Source organism: Epinephelus lanceolatus, chromosome 2, assembly GCF_041903045.1.
Source record: "Epinephelus lanceolatus isolate andai-2023 chromosome 2, ASM4190304v1, whole genome shotgun sequence".
Classification (NCBI taxonomy): domain Eukaryota; kingdom Metazoa; phylum Chordata; class Actinopteri; order Perciformes; family Serranidae; genus Epinephelus; species Epinephelus lanceolatus.
The window spans coordinates 34131883-34153489 of record NC_135735.1 but is presented as its reverse complement, the minus strand read 5'-3'; the positions used below and the strand labels follow the sequence as shown (position 1 = coordinate 34153489).

Sequence of the window (21607 nt, the reverse complement as noted above, 5' to 3'; positions counted from 1 at the left end):
TAATTCAATTAATTGTGCAGCTCTTGCCTGTTATAGTATGGACTGTATCACACACATACTCGATGGCCCCACCGCTACACCCTAAAGCACTACGCACATTCAAATGAATAGGAGGACTGGTGTTTTCACCACAATGCCTGATTTGGTGTGAATGCAGGCTAAATGCTGCTGGACCAGCTGATCCAGACAGAACGAGTCTGGCGCAACTAAACCATGTGAGATGGAGGAACTACAGTGAAAAACTACATGTCTTACTATTTGGTGCATCTTCCCCAGGGGCTCGTCTGACAGGGAGCAAGAGAGACAACAGAGGGACATTAGTTGGCGGTGGTGGTGTGAATAAAGTGAGCATCAGTGAGTATAGGTTTTGAATAAGTGAAAAAAACATATGCATCAGAAATCACCAGGCATGAAGTAATTTGACTTACACAAATAAAGTAAAGAGGAAGTGGGTTTGTGGCCTGTGTGTGTGCGTGTGTGTGTTTGTGTATACATCTCGTTGTGTATGGGAGGACACTTACAGGCTGCTGGCTTGGGCTGATTTGACCTGAACTCTTTCCTGGTGGAGAAACAAATAGTTAAACACTAACAAAATCCAGCATTCATGAAGTTAACAGGAGTTAAACTATATAGCATTGTTGCTTTGTTAGTTTTATACTTTGTACTCATGAAAGTACGTACACAGACACACTTACCAGTACTGCAGCTCTGGGGTCCTCGTGGATGAGGATGTCCTCAGCTGACACTCTGCTCCTGTCCTTCTTAGTCAGAGCTACAGAAACACATTGAACAATCACAACCATCATGTGTTGGCAGGATCACTGAAAACTGACAGACTATTTTCAGACACAGTGAACAGAAGCAGCTGTCGATTTTTAGACCGCAGATAATTGAAATGATCACATATATCTAAAACAATGTTCCTCAGCAGATATTTTCTTTGTGTTATTTTTGTGATCTTACTGGAGTCAGGATGGAGGAAAGCTGGGTTTCTGTCAAACTCTGTGAAGCCAGCGTAGGAGTTAACTGCTCTGATGAGACCGTGACCTTCAGGCTGAGCCTGTGGAAACAGGGAGAGAGACACACAAAATGGTCAGAGAAGATAAACATTATTCTGAAATACTGATTAATGGTGAATATCATAAAGTTTAATCTTATCAGGTTAAATCATTAAGTATGAGTGCAACAGAAAAGATTATAAAGCTAAACTATTGTGAGACACACCCCTTCATGGTTTCCCTTAGCATTTCACGGACCATTTCAAACTTATTAACAATCTGAATGGGTCCTTTTGTATTTCCTGTTGTTGTGTTTGCAGTGTATGTGAATTACATCAGCTGACAGGAGGTAACCATGGACCCAAGCTGTTGCCTTATAATGCAATTCCAGTAAAACAGTCGATAATATGATAAATAATGGTCAATAACATGGATATAATGACTAAGTTAGTAAAGCCAAATAATAGAACAGCTAAGACAGTTCGGTAAGTTCAGAAAATTACATTGCTTTACTGTAATGCAGCCTTTAAGACCAGGACAAGACAACACTTATAATATTATGATATCCGAAATCTATGATGTAATATCAATATATTGCCCAGCCAGCTCTAATGTCAGGCAACAAGCAGTGGCACCACATCACATAATAAAGATCACACATTTAATGAGTGAGGCGACTGAAACCACCATCTACTAACTACATTAAATATGAGATGAGATGCATCAGGGTCTCTCTGATTGAGCTCAACAGGTGATGGATTAATCAATCACATCATACATTGACAGTAATCAATCAGAGCATCATGTTTCAGCGTCGAGAGAAAAGAAAATCTTGTCATTTTTGCAAGCTGGGTCAAGCGCGATCAGCCCCATCAGTCAGAGTCAGTTGCTGAGTCAGACACCAGAGTTTGATAATTACCAATTGGACAAAATGTTTTGCAAATACAGTCCACATCGAACTGAGGTTTGGTTTAAGTTGGTATTACCACCTCTGCTAATTACTGAAAGGTGAAAAGGTGAGGTCAGATTACAAAGGAGACAAAGTTTTTACTTCAACATTAAAAAATCAACTTGGAGGACCTTTAAAACGAGTGTCTGACAGCTACCATTTTCAGTGTCAATACAATCCACATGGATAAAAGAAAAAGGGTCCATGCTACCACACATACACACCTGTGATCTGGCCTGTGTGACCGGGCTTTGCTGTCTGCTGGAGGTGGAGGTCTCTTTGGGTGTAGAGTGCTGGAGGTCCAGACTGTCTTTATGCCCTGAAACCAAGAAAGTATTGTGAGCAACATTGTGACAATTTAGACTGCCAGTTAGTCAGTCACATTATCAAAATAAATAATACACTTTTCTTTTTTCCTAGTGATTCATGTTTGCCTCATGTTATAAAATCCCACAAAACAATCTGGATGAATTATTTGCTAGAACAATTTGACAGATTTGTTTACTGATCCCATTGTGAAATGAAAGGCAATCACATTCAGAACAAGACACACTGGTGACATGATCATCATCGCAGTGGTAAAAATAATCACAGGTCAAACATTTGATTCTTATGAGAAACTCATCACCTCCACCTGCCGAACAAATCCCTAGTCAATTATAATTAGTACTGAAAACCTCAAACACTCAACCAATCATTCATGCTCCAGTCATTTTATAGATGAATAAAAAACCTCAGAACCACCCAGGTACAGAGAGTAAACCAGTCAGACAAGAGGGTCAGACACAGCACAGAAAGGAAAAGGCACAAGCAAAAGGTCTACTGGGATCCTGATCTGGAGATGGACAGGCCCGAGCACCCCGCAGACGCAGTCCTAAACTTAAGCTCAGACTGAAACTCAAACCTCTCGTTGTGTTTGTCTCTCTTGCCGTGCTCCTCTTGTCAAGCGGGACTTCTGACCCACTCTGACCCTCATAGCAGGACGCTGGAGGGGCAGGTGGTCCCGATATATTCCATGCCCTTCTCCTTCGTCTGTGGGGTCTCCTCAGTGCCACAACAGGGGCACAACGTGGCAGGCTGTTATTTCCGAGGGTGTCACTCGCTGATGATTCAGCTTCAGGAGCCAGTGGGACCTCAGTATTTGGTCTACTCAGAGAGCCTGATCTGCCATCGTCATCGCAAAATGCCTCATTCACATACCCCAAACCCACCTTCCTGTCTCTCCCTCTCTCCCCGCTTCCTGACCCCTCTGTGTTCTCAGGCTTCGCAGTGCAAGCAGGCAAGCAGGCAGGCCGAGCAGAGCCCGAAGTCTTAGAGATAACAACAACAGTAGGATACACACACACACAGTTTTCATCCTCCTCTTTTATCTCCTCATCAACACCAGATTCACCCTTGGTCTCATACTTACCCACAAATGCCCCAAACTCTACAGTGGTGCTGTCAGGCTGGAGGGGCTGCTGGTAAAGCCCTGCGAGGGCCAGTTCTGGGTGGCTGGAGCCACTGGGCTGAGAGGGGGTGCTGCTGATGTGGAACTCAGCCCCGGGGGAGGGCACATTAGGCAGGCTGGATGGGGAGTCGGAAAGGCCGGGCTCTTGTGGACGGGTCAGCTTACTACGGGTGAGAGAGTGGCCTCGGAGACGCAGCTCCGGAGGGGAAATGGCCACAGCACTTTGGACAAAGGCACTGGAGCCGACACTGCCTGAGGAGCCAGCCTCTGCAGCAAGGTGCCCGAGCCCAAACAACCCCCTCCTCTCTGGACTCAATGCTGGGTTCAAGTTGGGGTCCAGCCCCAGTCCTGCTCCAGGGCTGGGCCCGACTCTCCGGCTACCTTCCGTCCCAGCCCCTCCCGCTACACCAATCCCAAAAAGAGAATCTGCGATGTTGGCTCCTGCCTGGGGAAAAGAGGAGCCAAAGTAGGCCCCCACACTGCGCTTGCCTATCACAGAGGATTTGGAGTGGGGGCCAGTGTCTGTTGGCACAGGGGCGATGCTGGGGACCACGTTCTTGGAGAGGCTGAGCTCTCGAGTGATCTGATTGTGGACCTTGCTGGCCTCTGACGCCCTCTGAGCAGTGAGGGTCTTCAGAGTGTCCACAGTCAGAGCTGAGAGGTCCTGCAGGTGGCCGATCTGGGAGTCCAATGTGTGCAAAGAGCGTTTTATAAAGTTGACCTTGTTCCCAACCTCCCTGAGCTGCATACACATGGTCTCAACCCTGGAAATGACAAACAGTAGACTCAGTTACCCACAGGTTGCTAGTGTTACCTACTGTTATTAAGGTTAAATGAAAATATAAAAATGTTATTATTCCGCTTAATTAGAATTTAAAGGAATTATTTCTTCATTTATAATACATGACCAAGGCTCTAGCATGGTGTGTTCACCAACTCATTTGAAATTGTCATTTTTTTCTCATTTCTAGTCATTTAGGGAGTTGATTTAATTTAATAATAACCTCTAATAGCGCTATGGAGCACACTGTTATGAGTGGTCCCTGTTTGTTTGTCTCAGGCACTTGCATGAGGATGCACATGCATGCCTCAAGGATAAACAAAATGCATTTTGCTGAGTAACACTAGTTGGGTTTCCATCCAAATGTAGTGCAAATATTAACTGAATTTTCAGAAAATCTGAAAATATACAAATATTGAGATATGTTGGTTCATTGAGATAAGCAGCAGGTGGCACCAATTCTCCACTCAGGTGCCATTATTCTACTGCAGAAGAGGGTGCATCAAGATGATTATTTAAGTGTTCCAGTCAGCCTCAAACGCAGGAAACAGTGGATGGAAATGTACTAACTGACTGTAAACATTATCCACAAGAAATCTCCACAGGGCACTTTTAAGAAGGCCAGTAACAGTCCTACCTTTCTGAGGTAAGACGTATGCGCTCCTCACTCCCCGAGTGAAACTGATCATCCTTTTCATGAAAGTATGTCTCCACACACTGCTCCTCAAAATCATGAAGCTTCTTTTGGTCTTCCTCCGTGAGAAACAACTCTGAAAGAAAGACGCCTACTGTTACAAATGACCCTAATGCACAGTATATAGTTTTCTTTTGAACACAGAAAGCTTTTAAATCCCAGATGTTTGTGTAAAAGGCCTCCTTTTGCAATAATAAACATTTAAGAGACATTCATTTTCTGGAAGACAACGATGGTAGTGTAGCCGTACTTGGTCCATAGGTATGCTCCTTCTTCCTCTTTCGACACATACAGAAGAGGGAGTAGATATGGCAGAGGAGGATGAAGGGGGGAGGGAGGACAGGCTTCTCATGGTAGGCCATAATGAAGTGGTAGCGCTGGTACTTCCACACCAGATTAGAAATGGACTTCACTTGCAGATACACATTGCTAGAAAACAGAGTATGGAAATGGCACTAAGGACAATGCTGTTGTGGAGAATATATCTGAAGATTTAACACATGACCAAGGCTCAGCAGTATTCACATTATTCTGGATTTAGCACTGACATGCGGCGCACTTACTTGAAGAAGGCGATGAGGAGGTTGACCATTAGTATATACTGTACAAAGAGGTAGACTGCTTGTAGGAGGGGAGTCAGCCATACTCCTGCTGTACACAGGTGCTTAACTTGTTGATCACTGTTATTGGCACACACTGTGAAGAGGAAGACCTTTTAGGATATGCACAGACCTCACAGACAAAAGAGATGGACAAAACTGCCTTTAAATGGCATTAAAATATTATTGGTTTTAAAGGTCCAGTGTGTAGGATTTAGGGAGATATACTGGCGGAAATGGAATTTAATATGTTTTCTTTTGTGTATAATCACCTGGAAATAAGAATCGTCATGTTTGTGTGACTTCAGAAGTAGCCGTTTATATCTACATATGGAGCGGGTCCTGATCCACAGAGAACGCCATGTTGAACCACCATATTTCCACAGTAGCCCAGGACAGACAAAACAAACACTGGCTCTAGAAAGGGCCATTCATGTTTTCATGCTTTCTTGTCAGCCACCACAGTTAGCAGCCTCACGACGAGTATCGGTAAAACCGCTTTATTCAGTGTTTTTACTGGTTTAAACCAACAGGTCTGTTTGTTTTGGAGAGCAAGAGACCTCTGCGGATAATTTGGCTCCTGATAAAAACCACCTGAATGTCTGGATCTTGAGTTATCAGAGAAAAAAGGTGAGCGCACGTTAGCAGGTGCTGGGCTAGCAGCTCGTCTCCTACATGCCAAACAACGTCAGATAAACACTGGTTTGTAACGTCAAACTGTTTTATTCAGTGTTTTAATCACCTCGTCTGTTTGTTTTGGAGAGGAAGAGACCTCTGAGGATAATTTCCGGAAAAATCCTCCTGAACAATGAACAATCGACTGAAGGAAATCTAACCCAGAAACGTCTCAGTTGGTTGCAATCTGCTGCAGATGCCACTAATTCCCCCTGAATCTTACACACTGCTCCTTTACTAAAATCCTATTTAGATTTTTTTAGTTCATGTATTCCTTGTGATGATGAAACTGTGGAAACAGCTGTTGGTAGCATCGTCCCTATATCTTCATTAATGTATTAACTGTAACAATGTAAAACAAAAAGCCGACACATTAACAGGTGCAAAACTTTGGCTCCTCACACAACCAGGATTTGTTCAGAGGAATATTCTAAATGTTCAAAAAGTAACCTTGACCTTTTCATTCTCTGTTATTCCTTCTTTTCTTTTCACCAGAACAACTCCACAAACTTACACTGTGATACTGACGTCTGACTATTAAACATTTCCAGGTTGTAATGACAGTGATAAATTTCAACGGTGTGTGAAACCTTGGGATGCCAACTCAGGTCGTGGAGCACAGCCGGGTGTTTCGTTTCACCTAAGCTTCAAATGCGCCCAACTCAAGTGACGACCACTTAATCGTTGTCGAGGCAGTCGACGCTGTGGTGAAGCAAAAAGCCCTGCCCTCCCCAAATAGATCGTGTTGGCTTGTTCTGCGTGTGAAACATGTTGTGTGAAAGAGTCTGTGAGGGGGAACGATGATTAGGTCGTTGTGGGGTTGATTTCCAGTGCTTGATTGGAGTGACAATCAGCTGTCATGCTGTGGTGAGAAGCTTCGAATAAAACTGTTCTTACCCTCGTAATCTCCCCTACCATCCTCATCGTCCTTACCATCGATTTCATAGGCATACACTTCCCCGTACATCATCCAGTACGGCTGAAAGACCACGTCTTTGGCCAGCGTCCAGCTGGGCTCCTCGTCTGGGTACAGAATGGCTTTCCTAGGTACGCCATAGCTCAGCAGGACTATAGCCATTATTACCACAATATAAAACATGTTGGCCACCTGCAAGACATGTCACACACACTGAATCACAGATATGACTCATGGTATTATTGCTATCTAAAATAATACTGTACCTATAAAGTACATTCATAGAGTTTCTTTACTGCACATGTGTCTACTGTGGGGATCCAGATCAGCACTTCTTTACTTTGATAAAAAGAAACATTTAAAAAGTCCCTTCACAGTTCATGTAATAGTTTGTTAAATAAGGAAAATTAAGAACATGGCCATTCTTTTTTATTCTTTGATTTGCGTTGCCTGTTTCAAAGCAATTATTTATAATAGCTGCTGGGTAAAAAATCCTTATGTCGTTTTAGAAATTCCCAGAGCAGACACAGTAATGTTGAAAGGTTCATGACTACTTCACAGCTATGACTGTGTACATGATGGAAACTTATACACTTTTTTGCTTTCTTGGTGTGAACTGGATGAGAAGATCAATGGAACTCTAACACCTCTACAAATAAAAAAGCTACAGTTAGCAGCTGGTTAGCTTAGATTAGCATCAAGACTGGAAACAGAAGGATTTGCTAACATGGCTCTGTCACAAAACAGTCCCACATGTAACTCCCTAAAAACTAAGACGTGTCAGTTTTGCACTTTTGTTTATGTGTGGATTAAACAAACAATATATTGTGTAATTCGGTAAAATGTCCAGATGCTGGTGAAGAGACACACCCAGGGTAGCTGTTTCCCACTGTATCCAGTCTTCATGCTAAGCTAAGCTAAGCTAAATGCCAGGTGATAACCAGCTTCATATTTAGCGCAACTTTCAAGAAAGCAAATAAGTATATTTTAAAGAATTGGCCATCAAATTAAAATAAGGAAAATTAAATTAACCAATCATTTCATCCAATATTGTGTTGAAGGTAAGCTTAAGGTTTATAAATACTCTGGTAAAACTACGACATGGAGCACACAATAAATGCACAAAATAATAGCGGGACCAATGGAGAGTCTGTTCTAAAGCTGATAGGGCTGCTCAGGATATCAAACAGGTTACAATACCTGTAACAGCATGAAGATGATTTACGCTGTTTAAATATGAATGTTCAAATTAATAAAATAAAAACAAATATTTAGATAAGTAATTTGTGAATGCACAAAAAATAACAACTCAACAGTTTGTTCAGACTATTTGCTAAATCAGATATGATATTTAAAAGGTGTGTGTAATATTGTCATGTACATATAATAAATCACTTAAAAATTTTAATATAATTTCTTGCTGTGTATGAAGTGTTGTCGGCTCATTACATTTCAATTTTGGTTACATCAACAAAGTATTGCATGCATAAATAAATTATTATCCCTGTTTCATTGTAAATCTGAGAGCACCTTCAGAAAAGTAACAACAGCTTCAACAGTGTGTACAAAAATGTTCACATCTGTCCCGTGACTTCTCACTCTCACAAGAACTCACCATTTTAGCGATCATCATGACGTACGGTCCAGCCTGCTGGTTAACAGCCAGAATATCCAGGAGTCGCACGTACCAGAAGATGATATTGAGACAATACACCGTCCTCCCGGGGACGAATGCTTCACCTCCGGCCAATCTCAGGCCAAAGCCGATAAAGAAGGTCACAATGGCCAGAAAGTCGGACACATTAAAATAGTCACTAAACCACACCTTTATCTTCTGGCTTATTTTGCCTGCTTCAGACATAAACATCTGGAAAAAAAGAGAGATGGAGGTTAGAAGAAGAAGGAGAATAAAATGTGAAATAATAATTGTGCAGAGAACTGTTAAGAAGTCAGTGGTGAGGTTTACATGATAGTTTACATGTCCCTAAACACTTCTATTGCACATACCTCTCGGATTTTCTCAATGGCTGAGGTGAATATGTAGAGAATGACAACCCACTCCTGAGGAGAAGGCCAATTGGGCATTTTCACCAGGACCACATACGAGTAGAACATCAAGAAGCTCAGGTAGAAGAGCTGACGATGGAGACACACATAGTAATGATTATATAAAACACTTCTTCCAATGTAAGTAAAGCACCAATTCTCACAAGAATGATGGGGATGCTGTGTCTCTTCTATAAAGCAGTCTTTTTAACTGGTTATGAAACAATCTTAATGTAAGACTGATGTCTATATAGTTATCGCTCATGCCTGAACCCAGGTCGGATTACCAGCAAAATCAGATGGAACTACTTACAGATGCAATCAGAAAGAGCCTATGTTTACATTTACCAGGTTAAGTAACGCAGTGAGCACATTAGCCAGTTAAAAGGAAGATTTTTCTTAAGGGAATTTAAAAATTTCCATCACATTTTGTGGTTATGGCTGAGACTAGAGCATGATTAGCAAAAAGAGAAAGAACACAACAGAACGAAGAACAAAAAAAAGCTAAAAGCTTCCCACATGGTGACCATTTTTAACTTTTGTGGCAAATATGGAAGCTGGAAAATTGTAATAAAACATGCTATATACCCTACTTATGTCATGCAAGTTAACTAATTTGTCATCCTTTTCCCTTTTTTTATTTTTATATACATATAAATATTTTTGTATTCCTTTTTATTTTTTATTTATTTTCAATTTTTCTTTTTTCTTTCTTGTCTACTGGATTTCCTTTGACTGGTCTGACTTTCTTGGTTTGTTCCTGGGTTGATGGGTGGGTGGTCTTATCTTTTTGTCCTTACTGGCTCTGTTTTTGTTATACTCTGTACATCTTTATTGAATTATCAATAAAAATTGCTTGTTTAAAAAAAAAAAAAAGCCAGGGACAGTGATAGAGCAACCGTAAAAACTTGTCTCAACCTTGGTTAGCCATTCAGCAGATGAAGAGATCTATGGGATTTGAAAGAATACAAAAGCTGATCCTGAATTCTTCCTCCCAGACAGGTATGTAATATGTCCATTTTATTTAGGAAACAAATTAAAAGATGTGGTTTTATATCAATAAAGAATTTACATTGGTGGCTAAGACAAAGTTTACTTTGTTTTACCATCATCATATGACAGTTTTTAATCTTACATAGCTACAAATAAATACACTTTTCACAATTCACAATTTTAGTAACAATTTTCTTTCCCTCGCTTCCAAAACAAATGCACGCTCTATCCAGATCAAGATCTTTATGACACAAGGCATTAGTGTTCATGAAAACACTACGATTTGCCCACAGGGGCTGCCAAAATCAACACAAAATGTAAGTTCCTTGTAGTTGTTTTTACTGTGTGTGTCATAAATGTAGGACCTATAGATATACTGTACAATAAGATATGTTGGACGCAGATGATAATTGGCCGGGAGCCTCTAAATTCGGACAGCACCAGAGAGGGACTTCCTCTCTCTGAGATATTTTGAGATGAGGTCAGCTGAGGCCCTCTGAAGGGGCTGAACCTCATCATGGCACTTTGAGTCAGGAGCAAATAGCCTGCCATTTTGACTGAGGCCTCTGAACCTCTGAACCCTCAGAGCTCAGCTGGTGGTTAGCTATGTGGATAAGGACTGTGTGAGAGAGCAGGAGAAATTTCATCTTCCCCGTCTCAAGTGAAAATTGCAGTTCCCAACGAAGTCTGTGCTCTCCGGAGGGGCAAGTGGTTCAGGGCATTATATAAGAAATAGAGATGGGAATTTTTATCCAACTTGCAATTTAATTGATTGAAAGCTGTAACAATATGTATTCTGATAGCAGCGTTTAATAAATCTACTGTGTGTAATTCATTGGACTGTTATCACTTTTATCAACCTCATGTTATGCTGCATTCTATTGGTAACCGGGATTGATACGGTTTCCGATCCGGAAAGGTACAAAAGAACACCCGTTCTACCCGGAGGTCTCATCATCAAACTCGAGCAAGGTCCAGGTAGACCGAGTCGGTAGAATTGACGTCACGACGAAGATGGCTGTGCACATTGTGAATGGTAAACAAAGTTATTTGTCCTCAATTTGTCCTCGTATATGCTGTTTAATTAAGCGTTTGTGTTGTAAAAATCATACAAGTACTTTGCAATGAAAAAAAGTCAGTGCAAGCCCGTTGTAGCCTAAAGTCCTTTGAACCAGCAAAGTCTCTGTTGCTCAGCAACCATGCAAACAAAAACAAACTTATGGCGCGCCGCCATGTTTTCCGGACTGTTGCAATGAAACGCTTTCAGATCATACGTGTCATACAATCATATAAATCCGACAAGGAATGACCGGTCTGGATTGCCAAACGAATGCGGCATTAGTCATAACCTCTTCCGTGAGGTTCTTCTGCCCTCCACTGGCCAAAAATTAATATCCTGACAACTACTGGATGAAGTGCCATGACCTTGAGCACAGACATTCACACCCCTCTAAGGATAAACTTTAATACATCATCAGGTCAAATTTCACTTTTTTAGACCAAATCCTTGCAAAACTATGACATTCCCGCCTTCAGCTGCACTTTATGTCTTGAGCTAAATAACATGCTAACATGCTAAACTAAGACGGTGAACACAGTAAACATCAAACCTGCTTAACAGCAGCACGATAGCATTTTACAGCAAAGCAAAACATTAACTCAAAGCAAATTATGGCCTCACAGAGCCTCTGGCATGGCTGCATGTCTCTTAGCCTTTCTTTAACTGACTCATTATATCTTTTAAACATTAATAGCATAATATTCCATTTGCATAACAAATGAATAAGGTGAGAGATTACAAAAGTAAACCCTTATTTATTCGCCTCTTCTTTTGTGGGGCAAACTGATGAGTATTTTAATCTGAACAAGGCTGAGGTAACGTAATTTAGGTACTACGCACACCTCAAAGTGGCTTTGTTCAAATAAAAACTTGTGTTTTCTTTTTTTTCTTTACTTTATAAAAACAAATACAAGCCACATGATGGTCTCTCAATGATACATGACCTCCCTCCTGAAGTTTGACCCAGAAACACAGGAAGACTGTGGGAAAATTTGTCCATATAGGCAGGTAAAGGCACGCCCACTTCCTGGTACAACTTGGATTAGAAAAACTGCTGAACCTTGACATGCGAGGTGTCAACACTTGGAAAATCAGCCATTAACACATCCCATCTGACGGGCAGGCTCTTGTTGTGGGCTGCGCTGATGTGCTGAAAAGCAGGTACGGCTGATGTAGATAAGCTTGAGCACAGGCTACATTACATAGACTAGCAGTTTCAGTGATGGTATCAGCACCTCTCAGTCTTGAACAACCTGAAAAACAACACTGTCTCTGCAAATAAAACCCTCAGTGACAACTCCTGGGTCCCTGAGAACCAGCCTTGGGCTTGTGTATATAAATAAACATTAGAAGAAGAAAAAGTGAGAAAAGATGAGCGATAATCCCGTGCAGGAACGTGAATGTGACAGTTGTAAGTGTGAGTTCAAGAAAATGTGTTAGGACAAGCTAGTACTGCTACTGCTGTCTCTTTCTTGATTGTCTGTGGTCCATAAATGAGTGTTTTAAAGATAAAGGTATAATATGTAACATTTCTGAGACCCCTAGTGGCGAAAATTTCATACTGTTCATTTATGTGTAACGACATAACACATGCAGAACCTTCTGCTATCAATCTCAGATTTCTCCTCACACCACAAAGCCAGTCAGGAGGAGTTTCGGTGTAGCGTGAAAGAAGTAGTTCCTCATTTGCCTCCCACTTCCACAAGGGTGTAATGAAGCGCAGACAAAGCAGTGGCTTCAATTGCATTGAACTGTATTAGATTCTATCAATGGTCAACAACAAAGTGATGTATCATTATGTTCCCTGAGTTACTGAGTCTTCCTGTGGGTGGTGCTGTGGTAATATCTGTCCACTTTCTGTGTGGGTGTCTGATAAGGTTGCACCTTGTCCCCTTCTCCAATATGTGGTATTCATGGATTGCCAAGTGCTGGAGATATCAGCCGTAGAGATGTCTGCCTTCTGTCAAATATAATGGAACTAGATGAGACTGAAACAATGCATTTGTAAAACTCAGCAGAAAGAAGAAATCATGACCTGGTTACTCAAGATAATCCACAGACCTTGTTGTTAGCAGTTTCATGTAGGAACTATTTTCTTTCTACCAAACTACACCTACCAACTGTATCAGTGGGCAGAAGGAAGCATGCATCTACTCGTGGACGAGAGGCTTGTGCTCGTGACAGTGTGACAGTTAGCTCAGTGGTGCTAGGTGAGCTAGCAGTAGATGCACACTTCCTTCTGCACAGTGATATGGTTGGGAGATGGTAAGAGGAAAAATATATTTTTTTGATTTGACGTGAACTGTCCCTTTAAGCAAATCTCTCAGTTTATTCTGAGCATCCCCCATGGCCATATCTCTAACAGCCCCTTTTGACTAGATTGTCTCAGGCACTTTGGCACAAAGGAACATAGTTTGAGAATGAAATCCCTTTAGTGCATTCCTGTTTGCATTTCTACTACGCCTGAAGCAAAGTGGAGATCAGGCCGATTCTCTTTCTTCCAAAGCAAAAACAATCTGTGTTAAACTACTGCTACTGGGTGGCAACATCTTCTCCTGTCACCCTGAATCCTGCCCAGATGAAAAACCACAAAACAGATGGTGGGATGGATGTGTAGATGACTGTATGTGTGTGCGTTCTCTTTAGTAATCTCCATACCGTGTTGGCCCAGAACTTGACAATGGGAGCGTGGTAGAAGGCATAAATTTTCCTGGTTAAGGGCAGCTTCCTGGAGCGAATGTGTGTCTCCATGTCGCTCTTTGCCTCCACGTGGTCGTGGGATCTGGCCTCCTTGAACACATCCTGCGGAGAGGTTAAAGAGGCCCAAATTAGACAACAGCAGGCCACAATGTAGAGACAGAATGAGATAGAGAGAACATGGAGTAAAGAAAGAAAGCAAATAAATGAAATGAGTAAGAGGAAACAAAGAAAGGAACTTAAGGCCAAAAGTGCAAAAAAGTACTTATCAACAAACTTTTGCTGTGAATATCTGTCGTCTTACATAACACACTCACAACCTGTTCACAGCTCATTAACCCTTTAACACTACCTTAACTCTGAACTTGAATTTAGACATGATGTTCAATAATTTATGTCATTGTGGCACTGCCAAACTGCTTTGACGCCATGAAGATACCATATATTTTCAGTTTTTAAATTAAAAGTAAAAAAAGCAATGGATAAAAATACAAAAAAGACAGAAGGAGTGAGTAAAACAACCATTTGGATGTCCTCAGCAATGTTCTGGAAGTTGTGTTCGCTGTCCTCCATTGTCATCTGGTGGTCGTCCTGACTCTGAGGTATGTGAGCCATCTCAGCCTTGGATTTGTACTCCAGCAGGAGGATGGCAGGAGGCACCAAGATACTCAGAATCACCTGGGGACAAATACACACTCATGTGGGTGGATGCTTCTATATTTGTCGACAAAATCCTTTGAATTAAACACACTGATGAATCCCAAGTGTTTTGTTGCCCGAGTGCACATCTAACCTGTTTTCATTAAATTAAATATTTTCTGTCTTGATAGCAGCAGTGATGAAACATTATAACACAGGTCCAACACTGCTGTGAAAACTGAGATTCAGACATGTACAAACAATGCTTTCTTTAGTAGCATAATTACTCTTCTACCACTACTTCTGATGTTTACAAATAATTGACAAAAAAATTACAGCGTCTTTTGTAATGGAAATTACATTTGAAACCAAAGTACTGCTTTTGAAGTGCAGATAGTTCCTCAGGTTTTATGAATGGGTTTTGACCTACAATTCAGAAAATGCTTAGACATGGAGGTCACCTGAGTGGTCCTGTCACAATGGCTAGTTTTGGTGAATGATATCTTGCCCCAGAAATAATTACAATAAATTATAATATTATCATTTCAAAGGCTCAGTGTGTAAGATTTAGGGGGATTTAGTGGCATATATTGGTGACGATTGCACATTGCACATTCACTCCCCCCTGACCTCCGCAACACCACATCTGTCAGTCTGTTCAAATCCGAACTCAAAACACATCTGTTCAGACTTGCCCATTCCATCTGATCAAATGCACTGTTCTTACACTGTCTTACTGTCTTCCCCTCTATTTTAATGTATTTGTATGATGTTTTGTATGCTGTGTTTCTTGTTTGATGTATGCCTTTTTTTATCTTTGCTGTAAGGCGACCTTGAGTGGCTTGAAAGGTGCCCTAACAAATAAAATGCATCATTATTATTATTATTATTATTAGTATTATTATTATTATTGCAACCTGCTGAAACTTCTCCCGGCTAGTTTTCCTTCCATGATCATTGCTCAGGAGGTTTTTTACTGGGAGCTGAATTATCTGCAGAGGTCTCCTCCTTGACTTGACTTGTGATTTAAACCGGTAAAAACACTGAATAAAGCAGTTTAACGTTATAAATCAGTGTTTCTCCAACACTCTAACCACTCTCTAGATAGGACCACTAATGGTCCTATCTAGAGCCAGTGTTTGGTTTGTCCGCTCTGGGCTACTGTAGAAACATGGTGGTGAACATGGCAATCTCTATAAACAACAACCCGCTCCCTTTATAGATGTAAACTGCTCATTCTAAAGGTAAGGAAAACACATGGATTCTTATTTTCAGGAGATTATACACTAAACAAAACATACTTTTGATGTTATATTCCATTTCTGCCAATATATCGCCCTGCCTCCCACACACTGGGCCTTTAAGACCATTTTATGCCACTGATATAATGATGATATAATGTCATAATAATGCAAATGCACCCTTTTAAAGAGCAATACATTTCAAATATATAATAATATAATAGTTACCATATAATACTATTAATTATAATGGTAGAGAAGTGGCATCAAGTTGAAGAAAATGTTGGTGACATTCTAGTATAAACGAACATGCATGTGAACACAAGGTCAGTATCATACAATATATGGACATGACCTCGGTCACTCTGTCCTCATCAGGTCAATAACGTAATTATCGCCAAATTGGCAATCACGGTCTACAACTGAAATAAACAAGAGTGTTACTAAGCCATTTATTCCCTGTATCATCATGAATCATCCAACACAGTGGCACTTAACACCTCTGAGTACTTGAACTGATACTGGGATTAGATATGAGAGCAGACCTTTGTTCAAGCCCCAGGAACACTGCACCTGTTGACAAATCTTCAAACACAAATATTAAACCACTACAGGATGGTTTAATATTTATATCAAGCTGTACACAGACTAATAACTCACAATGTTGAACCTCAGCAGCCACTGAAAAAGCAAAGCCCTGCTTCCAGCAACTTGGGTTTCCATTTGTAACAAAAAATAAAAATCTAGATGGAACATGAACCTTGTACCAGGAGTTCTTGCGCATGTTCAGTCGTCCCATCCACATGTCTGACAGCAGCAGCTGGGTACAGGTATGAGCCACAAAGGGCCGGAGGTGGGAGGAGACAGCCAGCTTCAAACAGGTGGAGTTGCTCCAGTTCTTCAGCTCGTAGGTGAGCAGCTTCATGGCCATGGTCTCATCCTGCCTGAACGACTCCTCCAGCAGATCCACTGCCAACGTCCCAAACTCACTGAAAGAAACCAGCATAGTTTGTTTATGTCATACTCTAACTTCTGTCGAGAATTGTGAGAATCTTTTAGCGATCTGACATGATTTAAAGCCACGGGAAAACTTACTTTGAATATTCCTTAAGCTCCTCTGAGGTGTCGTCCACCACATCGCTCTTCTTGGCCTCGTAGCCCATTGATCGGCAAAGCTTGCAGGCCACCAGTGCCTTTGCCATGTTCTCCTCACCGTGCTGCCAAAAGAAGAGTGACATTTTCTGCCTCTTCATCAGCACAGCCCACACCAGCAGCTCGTTGAAAGGGTAGGGAAACCGCCGCGTCTCTGGGTCGTCTATGTCCACGATCTCTTCTTTGATTCTTTTTTTATTCTGCTCAGTGGAAGACTCAAGCTAGGAAGAGAGGGAAGGAGCAGTGAGAAGGTAGAGGCAGACAGACTTTTCCCCCATGTAACAGTGGCTCTTTAGATGCAGAGACTAGGGGTGTAACGGTGCACAAAAATCTCGGTTTGGTATGTACCTCGGTACACAAGTCACGGTTCGTTTTTTTTGTGGTACAGTAATGAAAAAAATAGACAACTATTAAATATCTTTTACTTATTGGTAACCTTATTAAAACATACCACCACAGAAGTTAACTCTTTTTACACAATTTTTGAATGAAACAAATATATATATAAAATCCTGCTTTTTCACATTGTTTGAATGAAAATAGAAATATAAAAGTGAAAAATAAAATCCTGCTGTTTTTTTAACACATTTTTTGAATGAAAAATATAAAAATAAATTTCTGTTTAAACAGTTTTACTCAATTAAAATAAAAAGTAGAGATTCAGATTCAGATTCAGTTTTACTAGGAACTTACTTAGCTTTCCCACTTTGTTAAAGTGCAGTAAACAAAACATGCTTATATCTCAAGTGCAGCTTAAACAATTTTACTCAACTCCAATGGCGTTGGTTATTTCTTTAGCGTGATGGTCAGGGAAACGCTCTCTCTTTTTAAACGACGACGATATCGTAGTTTGCACCATATTGCTTTTTCTAGTCGTGCCGGTTAACGTTCAAACTCGGGTGGTGTCGCTTTAGATGCGTTAGCATGTTAGACGTGTTTCCAAGTACATACCCGACTGCTGTTCTGCAGTGTCGGCACACTGCTTTTGTCTTGTCAACTTGTTTATTTCCATCTTCGTATTTTACCCTGAAACAAAGTGTTCCCAAACGGAGGACTTAAGGTTTGCGGGTGGGTCTTCAGGTTCGTCAGGCTCACTTGCCATGTTGTCAAAATGCGAGAATGCGCTGCACAAAGTGAAAGCGGAGATTTACGGGACTCGGTCCGTCACTCAATTACAAAACCCAAAACCAGTGAAGTTGGCACGTTGTGTAAACCGTAAATAAAAACAGAATACAATGATTTGCAAATCCTTTTCAACCTATATTCAATTGAATACACTGCAAAGACAAGTTACTTAATGTTCGAACAGGTAAACTTTGTAATTTTTTGCAAATATTAGCTCATTTGGAATTTGATGCCTGCAACATGTTTCAAAAAAGCTGGCACAAGTGGCAAAAAAGACTGAGAAAGTTGAGGAATGCTCATCAAACACTTATTTGGAACATCCCACAGGTGAACGGGCTAATTGGGAACAGGTGGGTGCCATGATTGGGTATAAAAGCAGCTTCCCTGAAATGCTCAGTCATTCACAAACAAGGATGGGGCGAGGGTCACCACTTAGTGAACAAATGCGTGAGCTGATTGTCGAACAGTTTAAGAACAACATTCCTCAACGAGCTATTGCAAGAAATTTAGGGATTTCATCATCTACGGTCCGTAATATCGTCAAAAGGTTCAGAGAATCTGGAGAAATCACTGCACGTAAGCGACAAGGCCGAAAACCAACATTGAATGCCCGTGACCTTCGATCCCTCAGGCGGTACTGCATCAAAAACCGACATCAGTGTGTAAAGGACATCACCACATGGGCTCAGGAACACTTCAGAAAACCACTGTCAGTAACTACAGTTTGTCGCTACATCTGCAAGTGCAAGTTAATACTCTATAATGCAAAGCGAAAGCCATTCATCAACAGCACCCAGAAACGCCGCCGGCTTCGCTGGGCCCGAGCTCATCTAAGATGGACTGATGCAAAGTGGAAAAGTGTTCTGTGGTCTGACGAGTCCACATTTCAAATTGTTTTTGGAAACTGTGGACGTCGTGTCCTCCGGACCAAAGAGGAAAAGAACCATCCGGACTGTTATAGGCGCAAAGTTCAAAAGCCAGCATCTGTGATGGTATGGGGGTGTATTAGTGCCCAAGGCATGGGCAACTTACACATATGTGAAGGCACCATTAATGCTGAAAGGTACATACAGGTTTTGGAGCAACATATGTTGCCATCCAAGCAACGTCTTTTTCATGGACGCCCCTGCTTATTTCAGCAAGACAATGCCAAGCCACATTCTGCACGTGTTACAACAGCATGGCTCCATAGTAAAAGAGTGCGGGTACTAGACTGGCCTGCCTGTAGTCCAGACCTGTCTCCCATTGAAAATGTGTGGCGCATTATGAAGCGTAAAATACGACAACGGAGACCCCGGACTGTTGAACAACTTAAGCTGTACATCAAGCAAGAATGGGAAAGAGTTCCACCTGAAAAGCTTCAAAAATTGGTCTCCTCAGTTCCCAAACGTTTACTGAGTGTCGTTAAAAGGAAAGGCGATGTAACACAGTGGTAAAAAGGCCCCTGTGCCAACTTTTTTGCAATGTGTTGCTGCCTTTAAATTCTAAGTTAATGATTATTTGCAAAAAAAAACAAAGTTTCTCAGTTTGAACATTAAACATCTTGTCTTTGCAGTGTATTCAATTGAATATAAGTTGAAAAGGATTTGCAAATCATTGTATTCTGTTTTTATCTACGATTTACATAACGTGCCAACTTCACTGGTTTTGGGTTTTGTATGTCCGTCGGGGAACTAGATATTTTAAATGGTTCGGCTCGCAAAAACGGAATTAAAATAAAACAAAATAAAATAAAATAATATCCTGCGCCCAATAATTCGGTACAGGGTCGTGCCGAACCGAAAGTCGTGTACCGAACGGTTCGACACAAATACATGTACCGTTACGGCCCTAGCAGAGACAGATCTTTATCTCTAGAACTTTTTATTTTAAGGCATGCCCCAGTCCAAAGAAAGACTTTCCCCTTTTATTGAATGTTTACCTTGGGTTTGTATGGCTGTGCAGTTTTGATGAAGTGGTTGTGCCTCGTCTTCTCCTTCTTGTCAGCCTGCATGCTAAAGGACTCGTGACTTTTCCTCAGATGAGAACCAGGACCTGCTGTGTGGCGACCCGACCTCTGCTTAGGACATTAAAACATTTTCAGATTAGTTGACTTCCACTTATTTTCACCACAGTTCACAGTCCATATAAAAACAGTTTATGCAGTACAATGCATGAAATGTTACTATAGATCTTTTTTCTTAACACATCCACACACTATCCAAGATTTTAACTCCAGCGCACCAGCATACCAGTTTAGATGTCCAGTGTGTGGGACTCAGGGGGATATATTGACAGAAATGGAATATGATATAATTGGTATGTGTTCTTTATTCATGATCATCATTGCAGTGAGCAGCCTCTTTGCGATGAAAGCATTGGAAAAACACAGATTTTTTTTGACATGAAACTACTTTATTCAGTCTTTTTACCAGTTTAAAATCCCCAGGGGTCTCATTTGTAAACACTGCATACGCACACAACAAGGCCTGAAAGAGGCATACGCCACAGACTTAATGTGAGGAACTTTGACCCATGTTTATGAACATTTTGGAGAATTGGCAAAGCAGATGGTGATGGGGAAGCCTGATTGTAGAAACCGTCAAACATTTTTTGGTGCACACCATCTTTGGCTTTTGTTCATGCGTACATTTTTAGTATGGATCCTACGCATTGTTTTAGAAATGAGACCCCAGGTCCGTTTGCTTTGGAGAGGCATAATGGGGATAATGTGGCTCCCAGTATAAACCTCCCTAATGTCTGGATCTTAAGCTATCAGAGAAAAAGGGTGAGCACAGAGAGGGGAATCTCTGATATGCCAATAAGCACAGGAGAAACATTTATTTGTAACCTGTAATTAATGAGGAAGAGACCTCAGGAGATGATTCATCTCCTGGTAAAAACCTCTTGAACAATGAACACTGAAGGAATTCTAACCAAGACAAGTTCAGGCTGGTTGCAATCTGCAATGCTCACCACTAGACACCACTATGTCGCCATAAAACTTACGCACCAGCCCTTTAAATAAAGTTAAAACACAAGTAGAAGTTTCAAATATCGACACCATAAAACAAGTTTGGGAAATTGCAAAAAAGACACTACAGTTTGAACTCACCCTATTGTTTCCATGGAGATTGTTGTAAATGATTCGGAAGCGTTTCCTGGTGTAGTTGCACCTGTAAGTCCCGCCCATCAGGTACTCAATAACCAGGCCTACATCAATCAAAGTGATCTTATAGTTGGGAGGCAGATGACTCTGCAGGAAGGCACAGAAAAAACAAAGTGGTGAATGAGAGTGAAAACACTGAGGTTAATATCTACTGTTATTACTTGGGAAAATAACTCCCTTCAGGGGAATAAAACCCCTCCGCTGCGTGTCGGGGTTCTATTCCCCTGTCGGGAGTTATTTTCCCAGTATTCACCGGCTCATTATACATTATCCCTTACATATAAAATAGACGCACTCTACCTGTTTAACATCTCTAACCAGGTGGAGGAGACCTGGGTTGTTGGGAGGTTGTTTCTAAAAGAGAAGATAGAAAAAAGCTTTACAACACTAAAAGCATGCAGATATATTCTTTACACACAGCTCATCTGTTGTTTGGTGGCTGGT

The 21607-nt window shown here is 41.2% G+C and overlaps 1 protein-coding gene across 6 annotated transcripts in view; it reads right to left on the bottom strand.

Annotated features, from left to right (window-relative positions):
- trpm7 (transient receptor potential cation channel, subfamily M, member 7) overlaps nt 1-21607 on the bottom strand; it is a 63914-nt gene that overhangs the window by 10638 nt on the left and 31669 nt on the right. For 5 of the 6 annotated variants that reach the window (XM_033615203.2, XM_078161022.1, XM_078161023.1 and 2 more), the window contains exons 13-31: nt 21464-21517; nt 21110-21250; nt 19937-20071; nt 16834-17111; nt 16499-16727; nt 14381-14536; nt 13820-13963; nt 9070-9198; nt 8678-8929; nt 7080-7254; nt 5436-5568; nt 5123-5301; nt 4816-4948; nt 3359-4161; nt 2172-2266; nt 964-1060; nt 696-772; nt 522-559; nt 256-284 (exon numbers count right to left, since the gene is read on the bottom strand). In XM_033615203.2, the coding sequence (XP_033471094.1) occupies nt 256-284; nt 522-559; nt 696-772; nt 964-1060; nt 2172-2266; nt 3359-4161; nt 4816-4948; nt 5123-5301; nt 5436-5568; nt 7080-7254; nt 8678-8929; nt 9070-9198; nt 13820-13963; nt 14381-14536; nt 16499-16727; nt 16834-17111; nt 19937-20071; nt 21110-21250; nt 21464-21517 (3277 nt within the window). Of the gene's footprint in view, nt 1-255; nt 285-521; nt 560-695; nt 773-963; nt 1061-2171; nt 2267-3358; nt 4162-4815; nt 4949-5122; nt 5302-5435; nt 5569-7079; nt 7255-8677; nt 8930-9069; nt 9199-13819; nt 13964-14380; nt 14537-16498; nt 16728-16833; nt 17112-19936; nt 20072-21109; nt 21251-21463; nt 21518-21607 lie in introns of those variants that run through there. The other variant, XM_078161025.1, reaches the window with a different exon arrangement.